This window comes from Dermacentor andersoni, chromosome 3 (genome assembly GCF_023375885.2).
Source record: "Dermacentor andersoni chromosome 3, qqDerAnde1_hic_scaffold, whole genome shotgun sequence".
In the NCBI taxonomy this organism is placed as follows: Eukaryota; Metazoa; Arthropoda; class Arachnida; order Ixodida; family Ixodidae; genus Dermacentor; species Dermacentor andersoni.
In genome coordinates, this window is record NC_092816.1 from 90,000,700 (window position 1) to 90,019,953 (window position 19,254).

The 19,254-nt window shown below is 48.0% G+C and overlaps 1 protein-coding gene across 2 annotated transcripts in view; it reads left to right on the forward strand.

Annotated features, from left to right (window-relative positions):
- LOC126542456 (uncharacterized) overlaps positions 1-19,254 on the forward strand; it is a 581,200-nt gene that overhangs the window by 61,908 nt on the left and 500,038 nt on the right. The window contains exon 1 of one of the 2 annotated variants that reach the window (XM_050189564.3): positions 8,211-8,797. The exons of the other annotated variant lie outside the window; for it this stretch is intronic. Within the exon in view, the coding sequence (XP_050045521.1) occupies positions 8,720-8,797 (78 nt within the window). The 5' untranslated portion in view covers positions 8,211-8,719. Of the gene's footprint in view, positions 1-8,210; positions 8,798-19,254 lie in introns of those variants that run through there. 2 annotated transcript variants of the gene reach the window in all.

A 19,254-nucleotide genomic window follows, 5' to 3' on the forward strand; every position in this document is an offset into this window, starting at 1 on the left:
CTGTTTTATGTCCACTGCAGGACGAAGGCCTCTCCCTGCGATCTCCAATTACCCCTGTCCTGCGCCAACCTATTCCAAGTAGCGCCGCCGAATTTCCTTATTTCTTCGCTCAAACAAGTCATCTGCCGTCCTCGACTGCGTTTCCCTTCTCTTGGTACCCATTATGTAACTCTAATGGTGCAGCGGTTATCTAACCGGCGCATTACATGACCTGCCCAGCTCCACTTTTTTTCTTCTAATGTCAATTAGAATATCGTCTTACCCGTTTGCTCTATGATCCAAACCGCTCTCTTTCTGTCTCTTAACGTTATGCCTAGCAATGTTGGTTTCACACCCGCCGTGGTTGCTTAGTGGCTATGGTGTTGGGGTGCTGAGCACGAGGTCGCGGGATCGAATCCCGGCCACTGCGGCCGCATTTTGTTGGGGGCGAAATGCGTAAAGACCCGTGCACTTAGATTTAGGTGTACGTTAAAGAACCACAGGTGGTCGAAATTTCCAGAGTCCCCGACTGCGGTATGCCTCATAATCAGAAAGTGGTTCAGGCACGTAAAAAAACCCATAATTTAATTTAAATGTTCGTTCCATCAGTCTTTGGGCGGTCCTTAACTTGTTGTCAAGCTTCTTTGTGAATCTCCAAGTCTCTGCCCCATATCTGAGCACTGTTAAAATGCACTGATTTTACACCTTCCTTTTTAATGGTAAGCTTCCAGTCAGGAGCTGAAAATGTCTGCTGTACGCGATCCAACCCATTTTTATTCGTCTATGAATTTCCTTCTCATGATCAGGGTTCCCTGTGATTAATTGACCTAGGTGAACGTACTCTTTCACAAGCTCTAGAGGCTGACTGGTGATCTTGAACTCTTGTTCCCTTGCCCGGCTATTCATCATTATCTTTGTCTTCTGCATATTAATCTTCAACTCCACTCTTACACTCTCTCTATTAAGGTCCTCAATCATTTGTTGTAACTCGTCTGCATTGTTGCTGAATAGAACAATGTCATCGGCAAACCGAAGGTGATATATATATATATATATATATATATATATATATATATATATATATATATATATATATATATATATATATATATATATATATATATATATATATCATAAGAATCCAACAAACAATGACACCAAAGACAACACAGGGGAAGTTACTTGTACTTACTAATTGCATTAAAGAAATGATAAATTAATGGAAATTAAAGTGAATGAAAAAACGACTTACCGAAGGCGGGGAACGATCCCATGTCTTCGTGTTACGCGTGCGATGCTGTTACCACTTGAGCTATCGCGGCGCCGTTTCCCCTGCAACTTTCTTGGGTATTTCTGTTTTACTACTAGAACTAACCCTGGAAGTGTTAGCCATCGCCACTACTCACGAACCTTGGCGGCGCATCTGGAACGTCCTTTCTGCCGCAGGCGTCACGAGTACGTGATCTTTTTAGGTGAAGGCAACTGGTCAATAAACTCATACATGCTACCTGAAGGCATCAATACTGCCGGATTCGAGACCCTCGGTACGGAGGTCTCGAATCTCCTTGATTCTGAATATGATTAATAAAAGTCGGGCCCCTTGGTTAACCCCGTTCCTTCTCTGATACTGAGACTTTTTAAATGTCGCCTATAATTAGATAGTTAGTTTTAATTAATTAATCAACTCCTCAATATTATAGTTAGACTAGAAGTGTCGATGAGAAAATTGTAGAGCAACGCGAAAAACTCCCTGTACAGCTTTCTGTTGCTCAATACGTGCTATATAAAAGTGTTTTTCCGAGCCTGAAAGAAGCCCGCGAATATACGCAAAATTACCGCGCGACTGGCAGCTCGAGGCACGCGATCGCACTCGAGGCAGATCAATCTCAATATAGTCCCCACAAGCGATGAAGACAAAGAACCCGATCGGATAATGATCATATGCAAACGATGAAGAATGTCTAAGAAATGCCGGCAATAATTTCCCTCCGCGTGCGAGCGGCCAGCCTGCCCGCAAGTTAAAGGGACGGAGAACGCCTTGTGAACGGCTTCATACGAGAGCCGTGAACAATCTCGACAGCGTGAGAGGGGCGATTAATTGGAACAATAACAGCTTGGACGGGATAATTAACGGTAGAAGACTGCTCTGAAACTGCGTATGGGCCTATGAACCGAAACTGAAACCTATCGCACAAGCCAGGAGTGCGAACTGGTATTCGGAGTACAGCACTTCATTGCCAGGGCGGAAGAAGACTGCGAGAGTTTCTTGTGGTCCTGTTGCCTTGCTTCAGCGCTGATGCGGGCGAGCTGGCCACAATGGAGGAGGCGCGATATATATTGTTCACGAGAGGATGCAGCTGGAGTGACAGGGGCGCAGAAGAAGGAGATCTCAAGAAAAGAAGAGGGCGAACGGCCATGGACAAGGTGGAATAGCGAGTAACCAGTTGTGCGTTGTAGGGCGGTATTATACGCAAAAGTCACCATTGGCAAAATTGCGTCCCAGTTTGTGTCGTCTGTTTGAACGTATATGGCTATCATCTCGGAGAGCGTGCGATGAAAGCGCTGTAGGAGTTGAGGAGGACTTTGGGATGAAACAGTTGGGAGGTTTATTTACGTTATTTACAGTGAGCGTCAATTAACAGTCGTAAAGTCATTACGGGCCGGCAGCAACTCGGACGCTGCGGCCCGTGGCAAGAAGTTCGAGAGAGATGAATCACGGAAATGCTCTAGGAATGTCTAGGAATGCTCTTCTGCTGCTCCCGGTCTCCGTCTTTTAAGCCCTTCGGTGTCAATAAGACACGTCACGTTCGGCCAATGGGAGAGCCCGGTCAGGTGACGCCATTCTCGGCCAATCGGCGAGCCCGCCCGGGTGTCGTCACCCTCGGCCAATGGTAGGCGCTCGTGCGATAGTCACACCCGGCGAAGAGAGTCGCTGCTTGGTCCCCAAATGTCCGAGGGTTTACTTCTCCCTGCGGTCTTGCCTTGCTGACTTGCAATGCGTCGTCACAATGGGCGGACGGGGACGACGCTTGCGCCCCAATCGTCCGAGGGCTTTCTTCTCCCTGCGGTATTGCCTCGCTGGCTTGCAAACGCCCTCTTCAAAGGCGGACGGGGGCGACGCTGCTAGGCCTTCCCGGTACATCACAGCCGTCTTGCTTCGGGACTCACGTTACCTGGAACAGTGCCAGGCTATCGCTTCGCTTTCTGGAAGAGTCAAGCAGTGAATAGCTCCACCGGCGGCACACGAAGTGGGGGCCGCCAACTTGTTTGCACGTGTCGTGCCTCAGGAATGTGGCATCCGTGCTTCTGCTCTCCTTAATTAGCGGTGGTGCGATTCGATGTGGTCTGGGGAATTCGAAGTAGGCTCAGGAAACGGCCCCGTATCTAACAGCGCTCAGTCAGGCCGTTGGTTTGAGAGTGGTGACTGGAGGTTGTCTTGTGGTTGGCGCCGGGGGCTCTGAGCAGTTCTTCTACGATTTGTGATAGGAATACCCTTCCACGGTCGCTCAGGATAACCCGAGCAGCATCACGGGCAGGATTAATGCTTGAAGTATAAATGCAGTCAGGCACTTCAGGAGCTGACGCCGAAGTCACGCAAGCTGTTTCGGCGTAATGTGTTAGCTGGTGGACGGCTGTCACTATCCATCGATTACCCGTGAGAGTCGTGGTAAGGGATCAATGCCAACGACTTCAAATGGTGCCGACGGACACGGGACTGGTCGCAGCTCTCCGCTTCGAGCTGATGTTGCGAGCTTTCGGCGCTGGCAAAGCGCCCAGGAAGCGACGTACCTCGCTACACCAGCGGATAAGCCAGACCTGTAGAAGCGACCTTTGATGTGGTCGTACGTTTTCTGAAAACCAAGGTGACCAGCAGTGATGCCGGGCCTTAAGAACATGAGCGCGAAGAGAGTGAGGCAGAGCGAGTACCCAGCGTTCACCCTCGGGGCTATAGATATGGCGGTACTGGACGTAGTTGTCGATATTGAATCGCGTCAGCTGTCGACGAAGGTGGGCGTTGGGCGGGTGCGAAGATCCCTGAAGGCGGTCTATGATGCGCAGAAGGTCAGAGTCAGCGAGTTGGTAAGATATGGGCGGTCCATGGTCATCGGAAGGAATCTGGTCGACAGCGGTTAAGGACAACACAGGTGTGGATGCACAGTCCGAAAGTTTGATCGGTCGACAAATCGTAGTACGGGTGTCAAAAAAGCGCAGCTTGCTGCGAATCGGAAGTCTTCATTATTTATCTTATTCCGCAAAGGATAATTTTTAGGTATACGCCCTTTAGGGCTGGCCATGTATATTCAAGTTCCCGAACGGTTCTCGGTCGTGAAAGAAAGAAAAGAAGACGACCACAAACACTATGTACACGATACAGTATAACACACGTCGCAAGCACGCGACTGTTAGCAATGCACAGGACCTATAACAGGTGGCTCGCGTGTCATCCATCATGGCTGCCACAGCGATTATAGGAATAGCCGACTGCGCGTCCTCGTCGCGGGATGCCAGGTTTATTCTGACCTTGTATTGCTCGGCTGCGAAAACAGGTAAAGGTGCCGCGTCGCCGCTACTTTTTACAAAACAGCCGTCTTTAGGAGACATCGTGGATCTGCTCGAAGCGTGTGAAAAAGGAGTCCGCGATGTCTAACCGAAGGCGAGAAGTTCTCACGGATAAACACTCCAAAAGCACACGAGTCTTCCTGCGCCGCCTTAGCGCAAGCGTTGGAAGAGTTGGGGTATGGGCATGTCAAAAAGGGGTAGCTGGCCCGTGCCGTACGACTCATCCACACTAAGGACGTGTTCTCATCGAGAACGAGGAGTACTGGATTTATTTACAATATCTACGTGAAGAGTGCACAATGTTACATCTCACCAGTCTAGCATGACTGAAAACGAAGCACACCGAGGAGCCGAAAACGGCTGCTTAAAACCCCCTCTGTCCTCCCTAGATCCATAGACCAGAGAAATCTGCCGTCCAACCATCGTCCAACCGGAGCGTCCGAAGTCGTCGAAGCACCCGCGTTGAGGAGGAGGGTTCAAACACTCACTCCCGCACCCTTTGTTTTGCTGAACACACAGAAAGGAGGGAGGCTTCGTGGACAGGGGTCGTCACGTTTGACTCAAGCTGGCGTGTCTTGGTTCCTGGATTGATCGTGCAGTTAACTGCGGCGTTTGTCAAACTATCGTGGCGGTTACCGGGGTCCGTGAGGGAACGCCTTAGAACACCCCTTTTCGAGGAGTTTTCTTGCTCCCAGTGGTCCACGAAGGCGACAGTGCACAAACAAACAATACTCGGTCCGCCAAACGTGTCTTGCCTTGGTGGCGCCGCAAGTCTGTCTGAGGGGCGCGCTTTGTTAGCTTCACGAAGCGGTTCGTCGCAGCGGGGCAGAAGAGGCTAGAAGGTCACTACCCCCTCTGGCCGATCGTAACAGCGTCTGCACCTGGGGGTCGATTCAGCAATAAATTAATTGCTTATTTTGCGACAAGGAGATGCCGGTACTGCTTAGTTCTTCAGACACAATAGGTCTCGCCTTCTGCTGCGACAGCATAGAACAACTAACACGATAAAAACCTGAGACTACCGGTCCACAATAACATCACTTATCATACACAGTGACAATACAAAATGAAGACCGCTCTTACAAAAATGAAACGTTATTGTATGTGCGTTCACAATGCCCAACAATGCCGCTCGGTGCTGTTGCTGCCATTGTTGCTTTGAGAGTTCCTTTGTAACGTCATGGTGTTCACTGCTATAAGGTAACGACTTTATGTGTGCATAAACTGTACTGCTCTTTCTCCTACGATGCCATGTGTTAAAGTATACAAAAATACGTATGTACGAACGGTTCTAGACCCAAAATGTAGCCGGCGCCGTATTTCTGCACCTGCATATTATCTTCTATTATGATATTATAATTAACAAGAAAGAAAAAGAGAACCGGCAGCTGCTGTGATATGTCATGTTACCCGCAGAAATAACTTGAAATAGTCCCACGAACGTTCACAGCGCTGTAACTTGCTGCGGCTTAGCAAAGCAATTTAGCGCTACTTAATATTACCGCGTTTATCGGTTTTCGCTGCATGGTACTCAATAACCTCGCACAACCGTCCAAGGGGTCTAGTGTGGTACCGTGGTAAATACTGCCAGTCTCGTTATGCCGTGGAGAGTATAAGCCCAATGTCGTTAGGGTGTATTTGAGTGCCGCGCTAGACGTCTCGTTCACATAGCGGCCGCAACGTTGCACGAACGCAATGTACACGCGCGATTTTGTGAAGAATACAGACAATTAATTAGCATTTTGGCCGCCGATTCCGCTCCCGAAGAAGTCTTGGGCGACAAATAGCGTCCTGCGGACCTTCGTAGGCCACGGCAGAGGCTGCCTTATCCGTATACCTTCACCGCCCACTAATTTAATGTACAGCTCTTAATGGCCCGTTCTTGCGGTGAACGTCGGCGTCGGTGGCGGTGGCGTAACCGAGAGGGCGAGCAAAACAGCGAAAGAAAGCCCTCCGTGATTGGTCAAAAACTTCTTTGGACCACCCCTATTTCACCTGTCTGTCACGCGACGTAACGAAAACCGCGATAGCTCCCCATCTGATATAACGTGTACAAACGGATTAGGCATAATTTGGCCGAACAAAAGAAAAATAGTTATTTCTGATTCGATGCCTCTTCGCCATTAGCCCTTGGCTATTGGTCAAAAGTTTTCGGGCTGTGCCCACTTCACCTGCCCCTCACGCGACGTCACAAAACCGCAAGAACTCACCGCGTCAAAGTGACGTGTACGCGATAAAGATGCATTAATATGCCGAACAAAACGGAATTTTCTTCTGAATAGCCGCAGGCTGCAGTGCCCCCTTCCGAAAGGAATAAAAGATGGCTGCCGCCGATCGCTCAGGCACTGGCTACTCGCACCTGTCGGAGAGCATGGGTTTATTTTCGTGTATTAAAGCTTTTTGCGTGGCTGTGTAACGTTTTCGAGCACTTTCGGCACGTTTACGACCCCATTCTGCCAACTCTTCTTTGCTGAGTATCCGTTTTAGCGTCATTCTTAAGCTTCCGTTGCATGCCGCCGCGATTGTCGACGAACCACCGCAAGCAAAGTAAGGGAAAGCGGACAAATCGCAGACGCCGGCACCACCCTCTTCCTCCGGTTATCGATTTTCAGTGCAGTGGCTCGGCCCCATCGAATCCCTCTCCACTTGAGCGTGCTCCTCGCCTCTTGTGAGCCAATTAGATAAGACAGCCGCTCAGTGTAGGCAATGTTATTCGTTTTTCAAGCAAACAAAAGTGACCTCCTATGAACGAGTAGAGCGTTTGATTGGTCTGTTCAGACAACCCTGCGGGTGACCGCCCGATGCTTTCGGCGGCGGTTACGCAAATCTGACGTCAGGAGATTGGAATAAAAACATATTGGAATAGTTTTACGTTATAGCGCCCCTGGTCTCAGCCGGATCGCTCGTTTCGTACTATCGTGGGCTCGCGTCAGCTCTCAATGGCGCTTGTTTGGGTTGCTTGGCTTGGTCTCGTTCGCGCTTGATTCGATTGTCATGGTTTGCGAGTGTTTTGTAATCTGATTGCATGCGCGACGCGAATTGTGTAGTGCTTTCTGGAATCCAAGCGGCACCAGCGATTACACTCGATCCTTCGACGAGCCATGCGTAAAAGCCGACGAGCTTGAGCTGCAGAGCAGATTTTAGACGATTGCCGACTCTGCTACATGTCTCTCTCAAATTCTTTACCTCACTATATAACGAAACGAAAACACGTATAGAGGTGCGCTTAAGTTTCTCATTAGGGAGTATCGTAAGCGTCGGCGAATTTTGTTTGTGTTGTACGTATGCAAATGACATCGGCCGCTTTCTGACGCTCTGAGGTCTTGCCTCAGTGACTCACCCATTCAATATTCACAATAACCAGCGCATCACAAGTCGAACTCCCCGCGCACTCCGGGAAGCACGAGCCGAAAAAGAGCTCTGCTCTGTGCTCATTGTTCTCACGCGCGTCACTCAAAAAGTGCTCCCGGGGAGAGGCAACTCGGAAAAGAAACCGCTCGCTGCTGCCACCTGCACGGGGAATAACGCGCTGCTTCGTGCTCGCGCGCGGGTGGCAGTCGCGTGAGTCGGGAAGCGGCGACTGTCGCTGTCGGCAAAGGCTGTATATACATACGCACGCGAACGACAGCCGCAGCGCGGCGGCAAAGAGCACCTGTGGGCCCGTGCTCCGAGGGCTGGCGGGAACGCGTGCAACGGTGCGGCGCGCGTCTCACCGCAGCTGCCGCGAGCGCGTCGCGCTCGAATAGACGCACACGCTCTCGTCTCTCGCGCATAGGAGCCGACGCCGCCGCACGCTCCCGAAGAGGTCGCGAGCCAAGTCCTCACCCGACAACGGCGCGCACGGTCCTGCTGGACGGCGGTTTCTATCGTGGTTCCGATGCAGCGAATGCCTGCGTCCCGTACCCGATCTCTCGTTGAGTGCCGTGCTCTTCAGCGGTGCGCGATATTTCCGTGGCCCTCGGTGTGGACCCTCCTGGCGTTGCTGTGTGTGTGCGTTTGTGAGGAGTGCGCGCGCGCGTTTTGTGTGCTCGGCGTCGTTTCGCCGGCAAGCGTGTTTCCGCGCGAGCTGGGCTGTGTCTTGTGCACGGCGGCAATCGACGCTCGAGAGTGGCAGCGTGGGCGTGCTACCGCCGTTGTTTTCTGATGCACCGGAGCTTGTGACCAAGTCCCGTCTCGGATAATGATGGGCGCATCGCCGTTCACCCTGACGCAGTCGTCTTACCGCCGAGGTCGCATCAAGCTGCGGCGGTTCTTGAGCGTGAGCATTTCGCATGGAATTTGCTTGCCCTTTCTTCTGTTTTCGATTTCGACGTCATTTTGTACGCATCTCCGGACTGATTTGACGAGGTACTGGAAACGCTGGTAGCATTGTATAGCAGGTCTTTTTTTTTTCGAATACGATTGTCACTTGAGCAGGTATTGGTGACGCGAGATCAAGAAGATGATGAAAGAAAAACGCACGATAACGAGAGCGTTTGATAATTACCGTCGCATATGCCTTTCGTCAAGACAGCGGTGCGACAGAACTTGAGCCGGTACCATGTATCTATACAGGTGATGAGGTCCTGTTTGGACTACAGCCCGTAGGCAACACAGTGAGCGAGATTTCGTTTAGGGTAATAACACGCGAACGTCACACGTCGCGACGTCTTGTGTCACAAAGTGTGAGCGCAGTATACGCAAGCTTAAGAGGGGGGGGGGGGGGTGTAAACTTTTAATGCGTAAGCGTTCTTTGGCGTGTAGCCCAGCAAAATCTGTCTGTAACGCGAAAAGTGTAATGTCTTGATCTGCACAAGCATGCGTAATTTACAACCTTAAGGCATTTCATAGTAATAATAGTGTAACTTTAGGTGATTGGCAGCTTTATAAGCGACAAGGAACAACGGAAACTCCCCAAAATATTGAGCAGAGAGAATACCCATATGGTTATATTTATGCATACCCACAGTGATATATTTGCTACGAACGGGTGGATGTCTGATTTTCCCTTTATTAATAGTGATATATAGGGCTGAATAGATAATGCGTGGGGAAGCCTATAGTAGGGGTGGTGCAACCGGACTTCGCGAGTGCGCCAACTTGAAATTTTGGGGTGGGCCAACCGAAACTTGGGAGTACGCTTATTACGCATGCTTAAATTACTCTAGTGCAACTTGCCGTGCGTCTCTGTTCGACTGCAGACGAAACGCGGCGTGACGCGCGACTTTAGTAAGATGCGTAAACGGGAAAGCGATGAGGCGAAGCGGCAAGCGATGTGTGCGGCGCGGCGCACGCATTCGGAAAATAAATGCGCATTTGAGCGCTTCGAGAAATCCGCTCTGTCGAACGTGTGGCCTTTGCTCGTATTCCTATTTTGTTTGCGTGACATTTCACAGTCCTCATCTTCCCCGCGTGCTTTTTTTCTCTTTTTTTTTGCACTCGTCACCCAGCTGTCTGCGCCAAGACATGGTGGCAAAAGCTAATTGTTACATGTCTGTAGAAATGCCATTGCATGTGCGCGCTCATCACTTTTCTTCGTAAACAGATGTTATCGTCTGCTTCTTCATCTTAGGTAGCTGCACGAAGGGCTAATTGAAAAAAAGCTGAGAAGCATTGATCGGCGAACTACAGTGACAGTCAGCGAGACCTTTTTGTCGTGTCCCGACGGCTGATTTCCTGGAGCTCGTTGCTCTTGTTATTTCACTATGCTCCGGCTGTGAGCTCGGTCGGCGCCACGTGTGAAAAGCTGCGCGTTCGACTTGTGACTCCTTGTAGGTAAATCCGGCTTAACGCAGCTTTTCCAACAGCTCTTTGCAATAGTACCTGCAATGCTTGCTAAAAAAAGAAAAAGAAAGCGTACTGGAACATTTCTCCATGTTTCATGGCATACAACATGAGTAGACTTGTAGTCAGGATTGGTGCAACTATTTAACTCTGCAACAACCACCAGGCTGCTTGTTGTCGAGCTAACTGCTGTTTACTGCAACCTTGTGCCTATATGTTGTTGTTGTTTTTCTACTGAAGGATTTGGTATGTGCTGTAGCTGTAGCTGGATACAAGGCCTGCGTTGTGTATGAAGTCAATGAGTGTTCTGCGGCATCTATTGTCGAGTACCCAGCGATCATAGCTAGACGACGCACTGCAGCGCCGGCTCGCAGTAGGAGACGGGAGCGTTCTGATTGTAAAGCCGGTCAAGTGCATTCGACGCGCTTCCGTCGCTTGAATGGGGCAGTTTAGGCATGTTGCATCCAGCAGAAAGTGCCGCCAGATCCATTGGATTTCCTATTGAAACATTCCGTATGCAGTCCAATAATTCCACGTTTCCTAATAATATTCTTATGCAGATTACATGGAATATATATGATATCCATACATATTCCATAAGAACAATATGGAAAATATATCGCAGCATTAGAATGGCATACGAAACACGGCAATAGAGATCAATCGAAGGTCGGTGCCTAGCCCGCAGTCTCATATGCACAACTGCCTCCATCTTAAATGACAGGGGAGGACGCAGACGTATGGTGTGGGATCTTGTGTCTCGTGTCATTGATATATATATATATATATAAAATGTTCACGTACACGAGACACCTGCGCCCATTTGTTTTTTCATCCACCTTCATTTCCATTTATTTAGCATTTCTGTAATTTAATTAAGAACTACAAACAATTTCTCCCATGCTGTTTTGGTGCCATTGTTTTCTGGCTTCTTATAATTTGAGTAATCATAATCAGGCCCCTCTGTTTCCTTTCTTCTCGTTGATATATCCGTGAAAGTCACTTGTACTAACTCATTCAGTTAAGGAAACGATAATTTAATGGAAATGAAAGTGGATGGAAACACAACTGACTGCAGGTGGGATACGAAGCCACGTCTTCGCATTACGCGTGCGATGCTCTTACCAATCGAGCTACAGCGGCGCTGTTTGCCCATCCACTTTCCGGGGATTTATGTATGTCCACTAGAACTTACTTTGGGAGTGTTTGCCAACGTACGCCACCACTCTCGGCCATTTATTGTAATTTATTTAATTTAATTAAGAACTGCAAATAACTTTCGCCGTGCTGTTCTTAATGTCGTTGTTGGCTTCTTATAATTTGACTGTATATATACATTACGAGTGCGGAGTGAAGGTTTGAGGTGGTAGGAGAGTGGGCAGAACATCTGTATAGATGTGTGCCGGCAGCAGCGGTAGCGAGTGCTCGTAGCACGGTCTCGAATTCAGCGTAGCTTGACGAAAGTACCTGCATCGCGATTAGCTCTCCGTATCCGCGTGCGGACTTCCGTTTCCTTTTGAAGCTTGGAATGGCCGCTGAGGAATCGTTGAGGTCGAGTTGTCAGAGTGTGGACGGTGCATAGAGGTGACAGCTTGCGTGGTGTCAAGGAGGGATTGAAGTCCGATTACCGGAGCGCTGGCTTCCAGACACGCGTTACGCTGGTGACTGCGGACGAAATCGCGCGTGGATGAAACCTTTGTGACCTTAGGACAATTTGCGGGAGCGCTCGGCTATAATCTCACGCGCGGCTGCATTTTCGTCTTCCACTGTCGCTGAAAGCGCTCCGCAGTGCTCCCTGTCTCCTGAACACCGCGTTTAATTGCACTTTGGGCGCATGCGACAACGCTGGAAAACGCTCGTACAGCGAACAAGAACGAAAGCAGGGAGCATTGCAGAGTCTTCGGAGAGTCATTATACAACTACTGCGATCACTATGCTCAACTAAACCCGCTTTTATGCAGTCAGCATACTATTCTTCTTTTCTTTTCTTTTTTTTTGGGGGGGGGGGGGGGGCGTCAGTATAAGCAGGTGGCAAAGGAACCCTACAAGCCGTGCTTTCGCATCACCACTCTGGTGAACTTTTTTTCTTTTGGTTTTTCTCTCTATTGTGTAGCCTTAGTATGTTTGTGTGACGGTATCGTGTCTGTGCGTGTTATATATAGGGGAATGAGTGGCGTTTACTTGTTTTCCTGCGCGTGCCTTGGGATAGCCGGCTTCATATACTTGCGCAGATCTGTCTCAGGCGATGGAGAGAAAGCTAGGCGAAGCATGCGCGTGACAGTGCGCATGAGTAGAGTTCCCACTGTTTGATACGCGTTTCTTGAAGCTTGGAAACAAGAAACATAAACGTGTTACTTACTGCAGCATTTATAACAAAATAACAAACAAAATAATCCACTTTTCATTTATTGCTTAATTCCTAACGTTTTGGCAAATACGAAACAGTCGCATGTAGCAAGCTACGCTGATTCGGTATATCTGATCCGCGAGAACCCGAAACAGAAAGAGCTGTCAATCTTTGCCGGACTACTGGGTACAATAATACATGTGCAGAAGCTGTGGCATCCCTGTATCTCTCCCTCGATTCCACTCCCCTCCCCCCCCTTCCAAAAAAAAAGAGAAGTTGCCCCCGAATATAACGTCGCCAATATATTCCCTATTCGTCTAAAGTTCTTAGGCAACAGCGCGAGAACTACCAGATTACCTTGTTGCCGTTCTGGAAGTGTTGAATATTTAAAGCGGCTCTGTTACAAGCCTCGCATACACACCGCACGTACTGGCGCTACCGCGACACAATAACAAACCGTCGAGCTTCTGTGACTGAGCGAGGTAAGCGGCATCTGCTAGAAAGACAAACACACACACAGACAAGAAGAAAGAAGCTAACACGTCAGTTCACGTCTAAGAAGTCGGGGAATCCCTAGGGGAAACAATGCTGGCGCTCCGCTTCTTTCTGGCAGATTGCTGTCTTCCGAGACGCGTAACAGGTGGTTATACTCGCAGCGGGAAAGTAAGTGGGTAGGCCCAGGGATTGTGTGTCACGTTTCCGACTATGCCACAATGGCTTGCGCTGCTGCAGGGCTTTCTCGATGCTTACGTGCGAAGACTGGCTTTTTCGTGGCAACGACGTCTGTGCTTTGGAGTACGCCATCGTCTTCCCCTTGAAAATACCGTTGGTAGCTCGTGCCTCGGGCAGAAAAAAAAAAGAATAAAAACGAAAGTCGTTTCTGGTAATTTTGATGCCGCAGGTGTGTTTAGAAGAATGCGCTGAACACGCATCTGTGCCCTTGCTATTGTTTTCTGTGAGACGGGACGGCAGAGACGAGAGAAAGAAGGCAAGGAATCTAACCAGAATATAAAATCCGGTTTGCTACACTAAACCGGGAAGAAGGGGAGGGGAAAGTAAGAAGAGAAGAAGTAGAGAGAGAAAGAGAGAGAGAGAGAGCAGAGACATAAACAATCAGAGCAGCGCACGATCGCTGCACACTATTACAGCATAGGATTGCAGCAGCAAAATCAATACCACTTCGTATGAGAAGTTCGTCTGCTAAAAGGCTTGTTATCCAAAACTCCTACTCTAAGAAAGTGAAAAGAAATGAAAACTAAGTGGTCGATAGCATCTCATAATTGCTTTATAAAAACTAAAATTATATATTTGAAAAAACAAGGAAGAAAAACTCGCTGGTAGAATTATACACTACGTACAAAAGCAGGGTAACATATCAAACTTAATGCAGAACCAGCCCATTGCATACGAACAACATCAGCACAAAGTCTCCGATCCAGCCATGCTCTGGTGTTGACATCGATTCGCGTCAATTGTCATTTAGGCAGGGAACTCATGACGGTCATTAAAGAAACAGAGAACCACACGAACAACAAACAAACCAACCATATAACAAACAAACCATTCAACCTGCACGTTGCTATTCCCAGAGGTCTAATCAGGTCACCATATACTCGGTAGTTTTGTCATTCCGCGGCTTACGGAGGTCATCACAATTTCAGGGCGCCAAAAAGACACACGCAGGGAGGAAACGCACGCAAACACCCAGATGGCGCTCTGTTTGTCTCTGTGTGTTTCTCCCTTGCGTGTACGTCTTTTTAGCTTCCTAAACTCATGCTTTCCAAATAGCACCAACTTGCCCAAGAAGAAGCTTTATTATCGTGCCTGTTCCTTACGCAGAGGACTGTGACTCATGCGGAATCAGACGCGCGAAACACGATCAGCAACAATCAACTCATTAAGCGACACACCGCTACATTGAGCGTACACAGCTGCAATATAACGCTACACAGCACTCTGGAACGCCAGTAAATATTAAAGACAAAATAAACATTATGAGAGAAATAAATATAAAACAAAACGAATACGCAACGCCTGACGTCACTACTTGAATTGCGGCATTAAGATACTGCAGAGAAATGAAGTGGAAAACAGTAGTTCATAGAGCGGACAACGCGTGTAAATTTCACCACATGGTAAAAGTGCGCGAGAGAGAAGAATGCGATGTGAAAGTCGGGAATGTTAACTGGAAGATTAATAACCAGTTGTCTGCTCTGCACTGGGGAAAGGGTAAGGGCGAAAAGCTCACCGTGGTTTGTTCTTGCAACATTTGTTCGATGCGATAATATGCTTCGATATGCGAGAAAATCCATCCATTCATTTGTTAAGCAAGCAAGTACGTCACAAATCGGACGTTTTTTTCGCACGCCCTAAGGGCAGCAGCTGTTGTTGATATTTAATAACTGTACACAAAGGGACATGTATTCTACGTTAGGAGCCCGCCTACTAAGACACATTAAAGGAAACTGGGCCTGTATCCACAAAAGCGTCTTACGCTAGCTTTGTTCGTAAGAGAAAATTTCAGCCAATCCTGATACGAGGCATATTATTTGCATTATTTGCATAGGCGCCCGGCCAAATAAAAAGACCACTTATGAGTGAAAAGCTTTGTGAATTCGGCCTCTGAGGATAGCGCATTCGCCATATAGCAAGTACACGCACGCATCTCACAGGCAAACATACTAAGTAAACGAAATAAAGCGTGAATGTGATTAACACAGAGATTAAAGCTCATCACATGAAGCGTCTCACGTGCACCTTAGATGAGGGATAGAGGTTCGTCTCCACAACACACTAAAAATATTACTAAAAGTGCGAAGACGGGAGTCATAGTTTCAAGTAGTTGTCATGATAATTTCGGGGCATGTCATTTTAGGCGCGACGATCAAAAGGTTGAGGAGAAGTTGGCCTGTTAAGCTACCTAGCCGTTCCGCCATGAGAACTTCTGCCACGCACCACAGAAGTTATGCGGCGAAGTTTCCTCACCGGACTCGCCAGTTGGCCGAGGAAGACATCTTAACGTAGTAAATCGCTCGTTCGCAATGTTGAATAAAATTTTCCGCGGATCCCAAGAAGCTAATCTTACGAATTATACGAAGCTTTCTTTGTCGTTTACGCAAGATATATGCAAACATAGTGCCACCGAAGTAAATTCTTATTATTATTATTATTATTATTATTATTATTATTATTAGTAGTAGTAGTAGTAGTAGTAGTAGTAGTAGTAGTAGTAGTAGTATTCGATTCGACAACACATACTTAATTTCATTCATTTGCTCTCAGGGACGAAGCATTACAGAGAGGAAATGGGTGGTATCAAAACAAGAACGAAACACGTTTAAAGCAGCGTACCAAGGTTACAATATGTTGTTAACAAAGGCCTTTTTCTGAATTAGCTGGCATGGACGATTGAAGCAATGGAAGCGGAAAGGTAGTTCCAGTCGGAGCTTGTTGTGGGAATGAAAGAATTGAAATGAGCATTAGTGCTGTAAAATGGCACGTAAACCTTATGATCGTTTCCGCAGGAAATGTGCAATGGTGGTAACAAAAGTGAGTCACTCAAAGTGGGATCGTAGTGATATATTTATAATGTATATACAATGGGCAGAGCGGGAAATAAGGGAGGAATCAGCATGACAACAGCCAACAAATTGGGCACAACGCCTGGCTGCCTACTATTTAGGAAAAAGTGGATAGAAACAGAGAAATTGAAGACAGGAAGATGGGAAGAGGAAATTGAAGAACAAGCTGACCGACCACAAAGACTAAAGCAAAACAACGACAAACAATAGAGCTAGTGCAATGCAATACTTATGCTGTGCAGAGAATGTGAGAGAGGGATATAAGGAAGGCAGGCATGTAAACCAGTCAAGATTCCGGTTGGCTAACCTATGCAGAGGTAAGGGAGAAGGCGAAGTGAGAGAAGGGAGAGAGGGTACAGAGACGTGCATGGACAGTACTCGAGTCAAAGCCGCTCGTGCAAACCAGACGTTCTCGGAAAGCACAGAAGTGCCTTCACTGCCTTCTGAGCCGATGATCGGTGGGGACGGTGCTCTAGTACTCAGGGGACTCAGGGGACGCTCATCTAGTTTTCTCAATGTGTTGGACATAGATTGTCTTTGTGCTTGAAATTGAGGACAGTGGCACAATAAGTGGTCTGTGTTCTCTTCGCATCCGCAAACATCGCATGCAATACTACCAGGCATTCCAGTTAGTGCTGAATAAGCTTTCGTGAAGGCAACTCCCAGCCACAATCGACACAGAAGAGACGCTTCGCGTCGGTGCAGTCCGGCCGGATGTTTCAGTTGCAGTGAAGGGCTTAGTCTGTGCGATGTTGTGCAGATAATTACCTTGTACTGTGTAGGGTAGCCAACCTAATGCACCTACTGTCGCCCTCCTTGCCTATCATCTCTTCATATCTTCCCTCGTCTATAAAGGAAGGACCCCACATGACCCGCAACCAATAATGCCATGTGATCATATGTGGGTCCCACTTACAAACCAGTATGTTCCGACATGTCATGTGTAGGCATCCCTCATATGATACTCATGCGAACAAATGAGCGTCACTTGTGAAATTAGCATGTTCCCATACATAGTCAAACGCCTACATAACGCTGTGGTCGGGACCTCCGAAATCGTTCGTTACGCAGGTCACTTCGCTGTAGAAGTCCCGCACCATTCCGCTCAGTAGAGCAGGCTAAGCGCGTTCAGCAAAAAGAAACCTTTAGTTAACATAAACGCAAGAGAGACTTAGTGAAGCAAGTCGCAAATATTCTTGCGCACGCTTTGTCTGACAATATAACGCGTGACTGTAGCCAACCTTGTTGCACCGAGTTTCACAGCGTGCTCTGCGGCGAAGACCAGGATCGTATACGCAAAGTACAGTTGTAGATCGCCGATTGCTGCTACCGCCTCCGTTGCCGTCAAGATTATTGGTTCGTTTACAGGATGTATTCGTCGCTGTTTCCTGCGTTGACATTGGCCTCCTTACGCCTTAGATGTCTTTAATGATGTCGTCTGTCGTCAGTTACGATAATTACGATACGCATCCAGTCGTAATCGAGTGCGACCTATTCGTCGGCCGTCGCTCCCGTTGACAACAAGCAGCGGGCGATTTCAGCGATTCCTAGAGCAGTCTAAAAAAACAAAAACACTGTACTTTCGATATTCGCACGCTTGTCAAGTGCATACCAGACATGCCCTCCACATGGCAGCCTACGGGTTTTTATGCGGGGTCCCTGTAACCTTCATATGGTCATATCGGACTTGTTCTATATTGATCGCGTAGAGGCATCGTAATGCGCGTCGCCCGTTGTGATAGTTTAAAAGAAGATAGTATGCGTTTCGATACATCTCATAACGTTAAAAGTCGTTTTACCGAGAGCGGTGTGGATCAGAGAGCAGGCGGGGGTTCTAGTTCTATTCAAGTTGACATTAAAGAGCAAAATATGGAGCTGGGCAGGCCATGCAATGTGTAGGGCAGATAACCGGTGGAGCATTATAGTTACAGAATGGGTGCCACGGGAAGGGAAGCGCAGTCGAGGAGGGCAGAAAGTTAGGTGGGGCGATGAAATTAGGAAGTTTGCGTGTGCAAGTTGGAATCAGCCAGCGCAAGAAAAGGGTAATTAGAGATCGCCGGATGAGGCGTTCATTCCGCAGTGCACCTAAAAAGAGGTGAATGACGGTTACGATGACGGTGATGATGACGACTGGTTTGAATACGGGACCCTAGTATGTTCACGAGACATTATTTGATACGGGGTATACAGCTATATTCATCGATAGGGCCTCTCTCTCTCTCGGTTTACCTGCGTTGGAAGTATATTAGAGAGCTTTAAATTAGGGGACGCAAGCGGCTTGCGTTCCCTAACCTAAAACTCTCTATTACGGAGGCACGCCGTTCCCCAACGATTCGCCACTCAAGGCCACCTCCAAGCGCCGCATATGCGTTGCCCAACGAGGTCCGTGCTTCAGCAACCGACATCGTGTTCTGCTTGTCGTTCGGAGATACCACATGACTGACTTTCCCTTGCTCAGTCTCTCTCTCTCTCTCTCACTCTTTACATGCGCGTCGCTCTCGTTCTTCGCCGTTCCTCTTCGCTTGTGTTTCGGAGCGTGACTCGTGGCACAATTGCGTGCGGTTCGGTTCGGTTCGGAGCAGCCATGGCGACTGCGCACCTGTCGAATGCACGCGCAGCCGTGTGGTACAGGTGTTTCAGAGACCCGCGCGGTGGTGTACGGTGCAGAGACACGGCGGTTGTCCTCTTTTTTTTTTTTTTTTTTCACGTTTATATCATCTCTGTTCGACCCTGCGACACATGGTGTTGCTGTGAACAGACTGAGGTAGACAGTACCTCGGTTACGCTTTTTTTATGTTTATTTATTTATTTATTTATTTATTTATTTATTTATTTATTTATTTATTTATTTATTTACACAATACTGCAGGCAGCAATGCTTCCCAAGCAGGAGAGGGCTTACAAAAGATGCTTGTTCAACATACTTTCAAATGAAACATAGAATGAAACATTCTATGTTATATGGCATAGAGAGAGAGAAAATAATGCAGAGAAAGGTGGGGAGGTTAACCAGAGGCAGTTCCG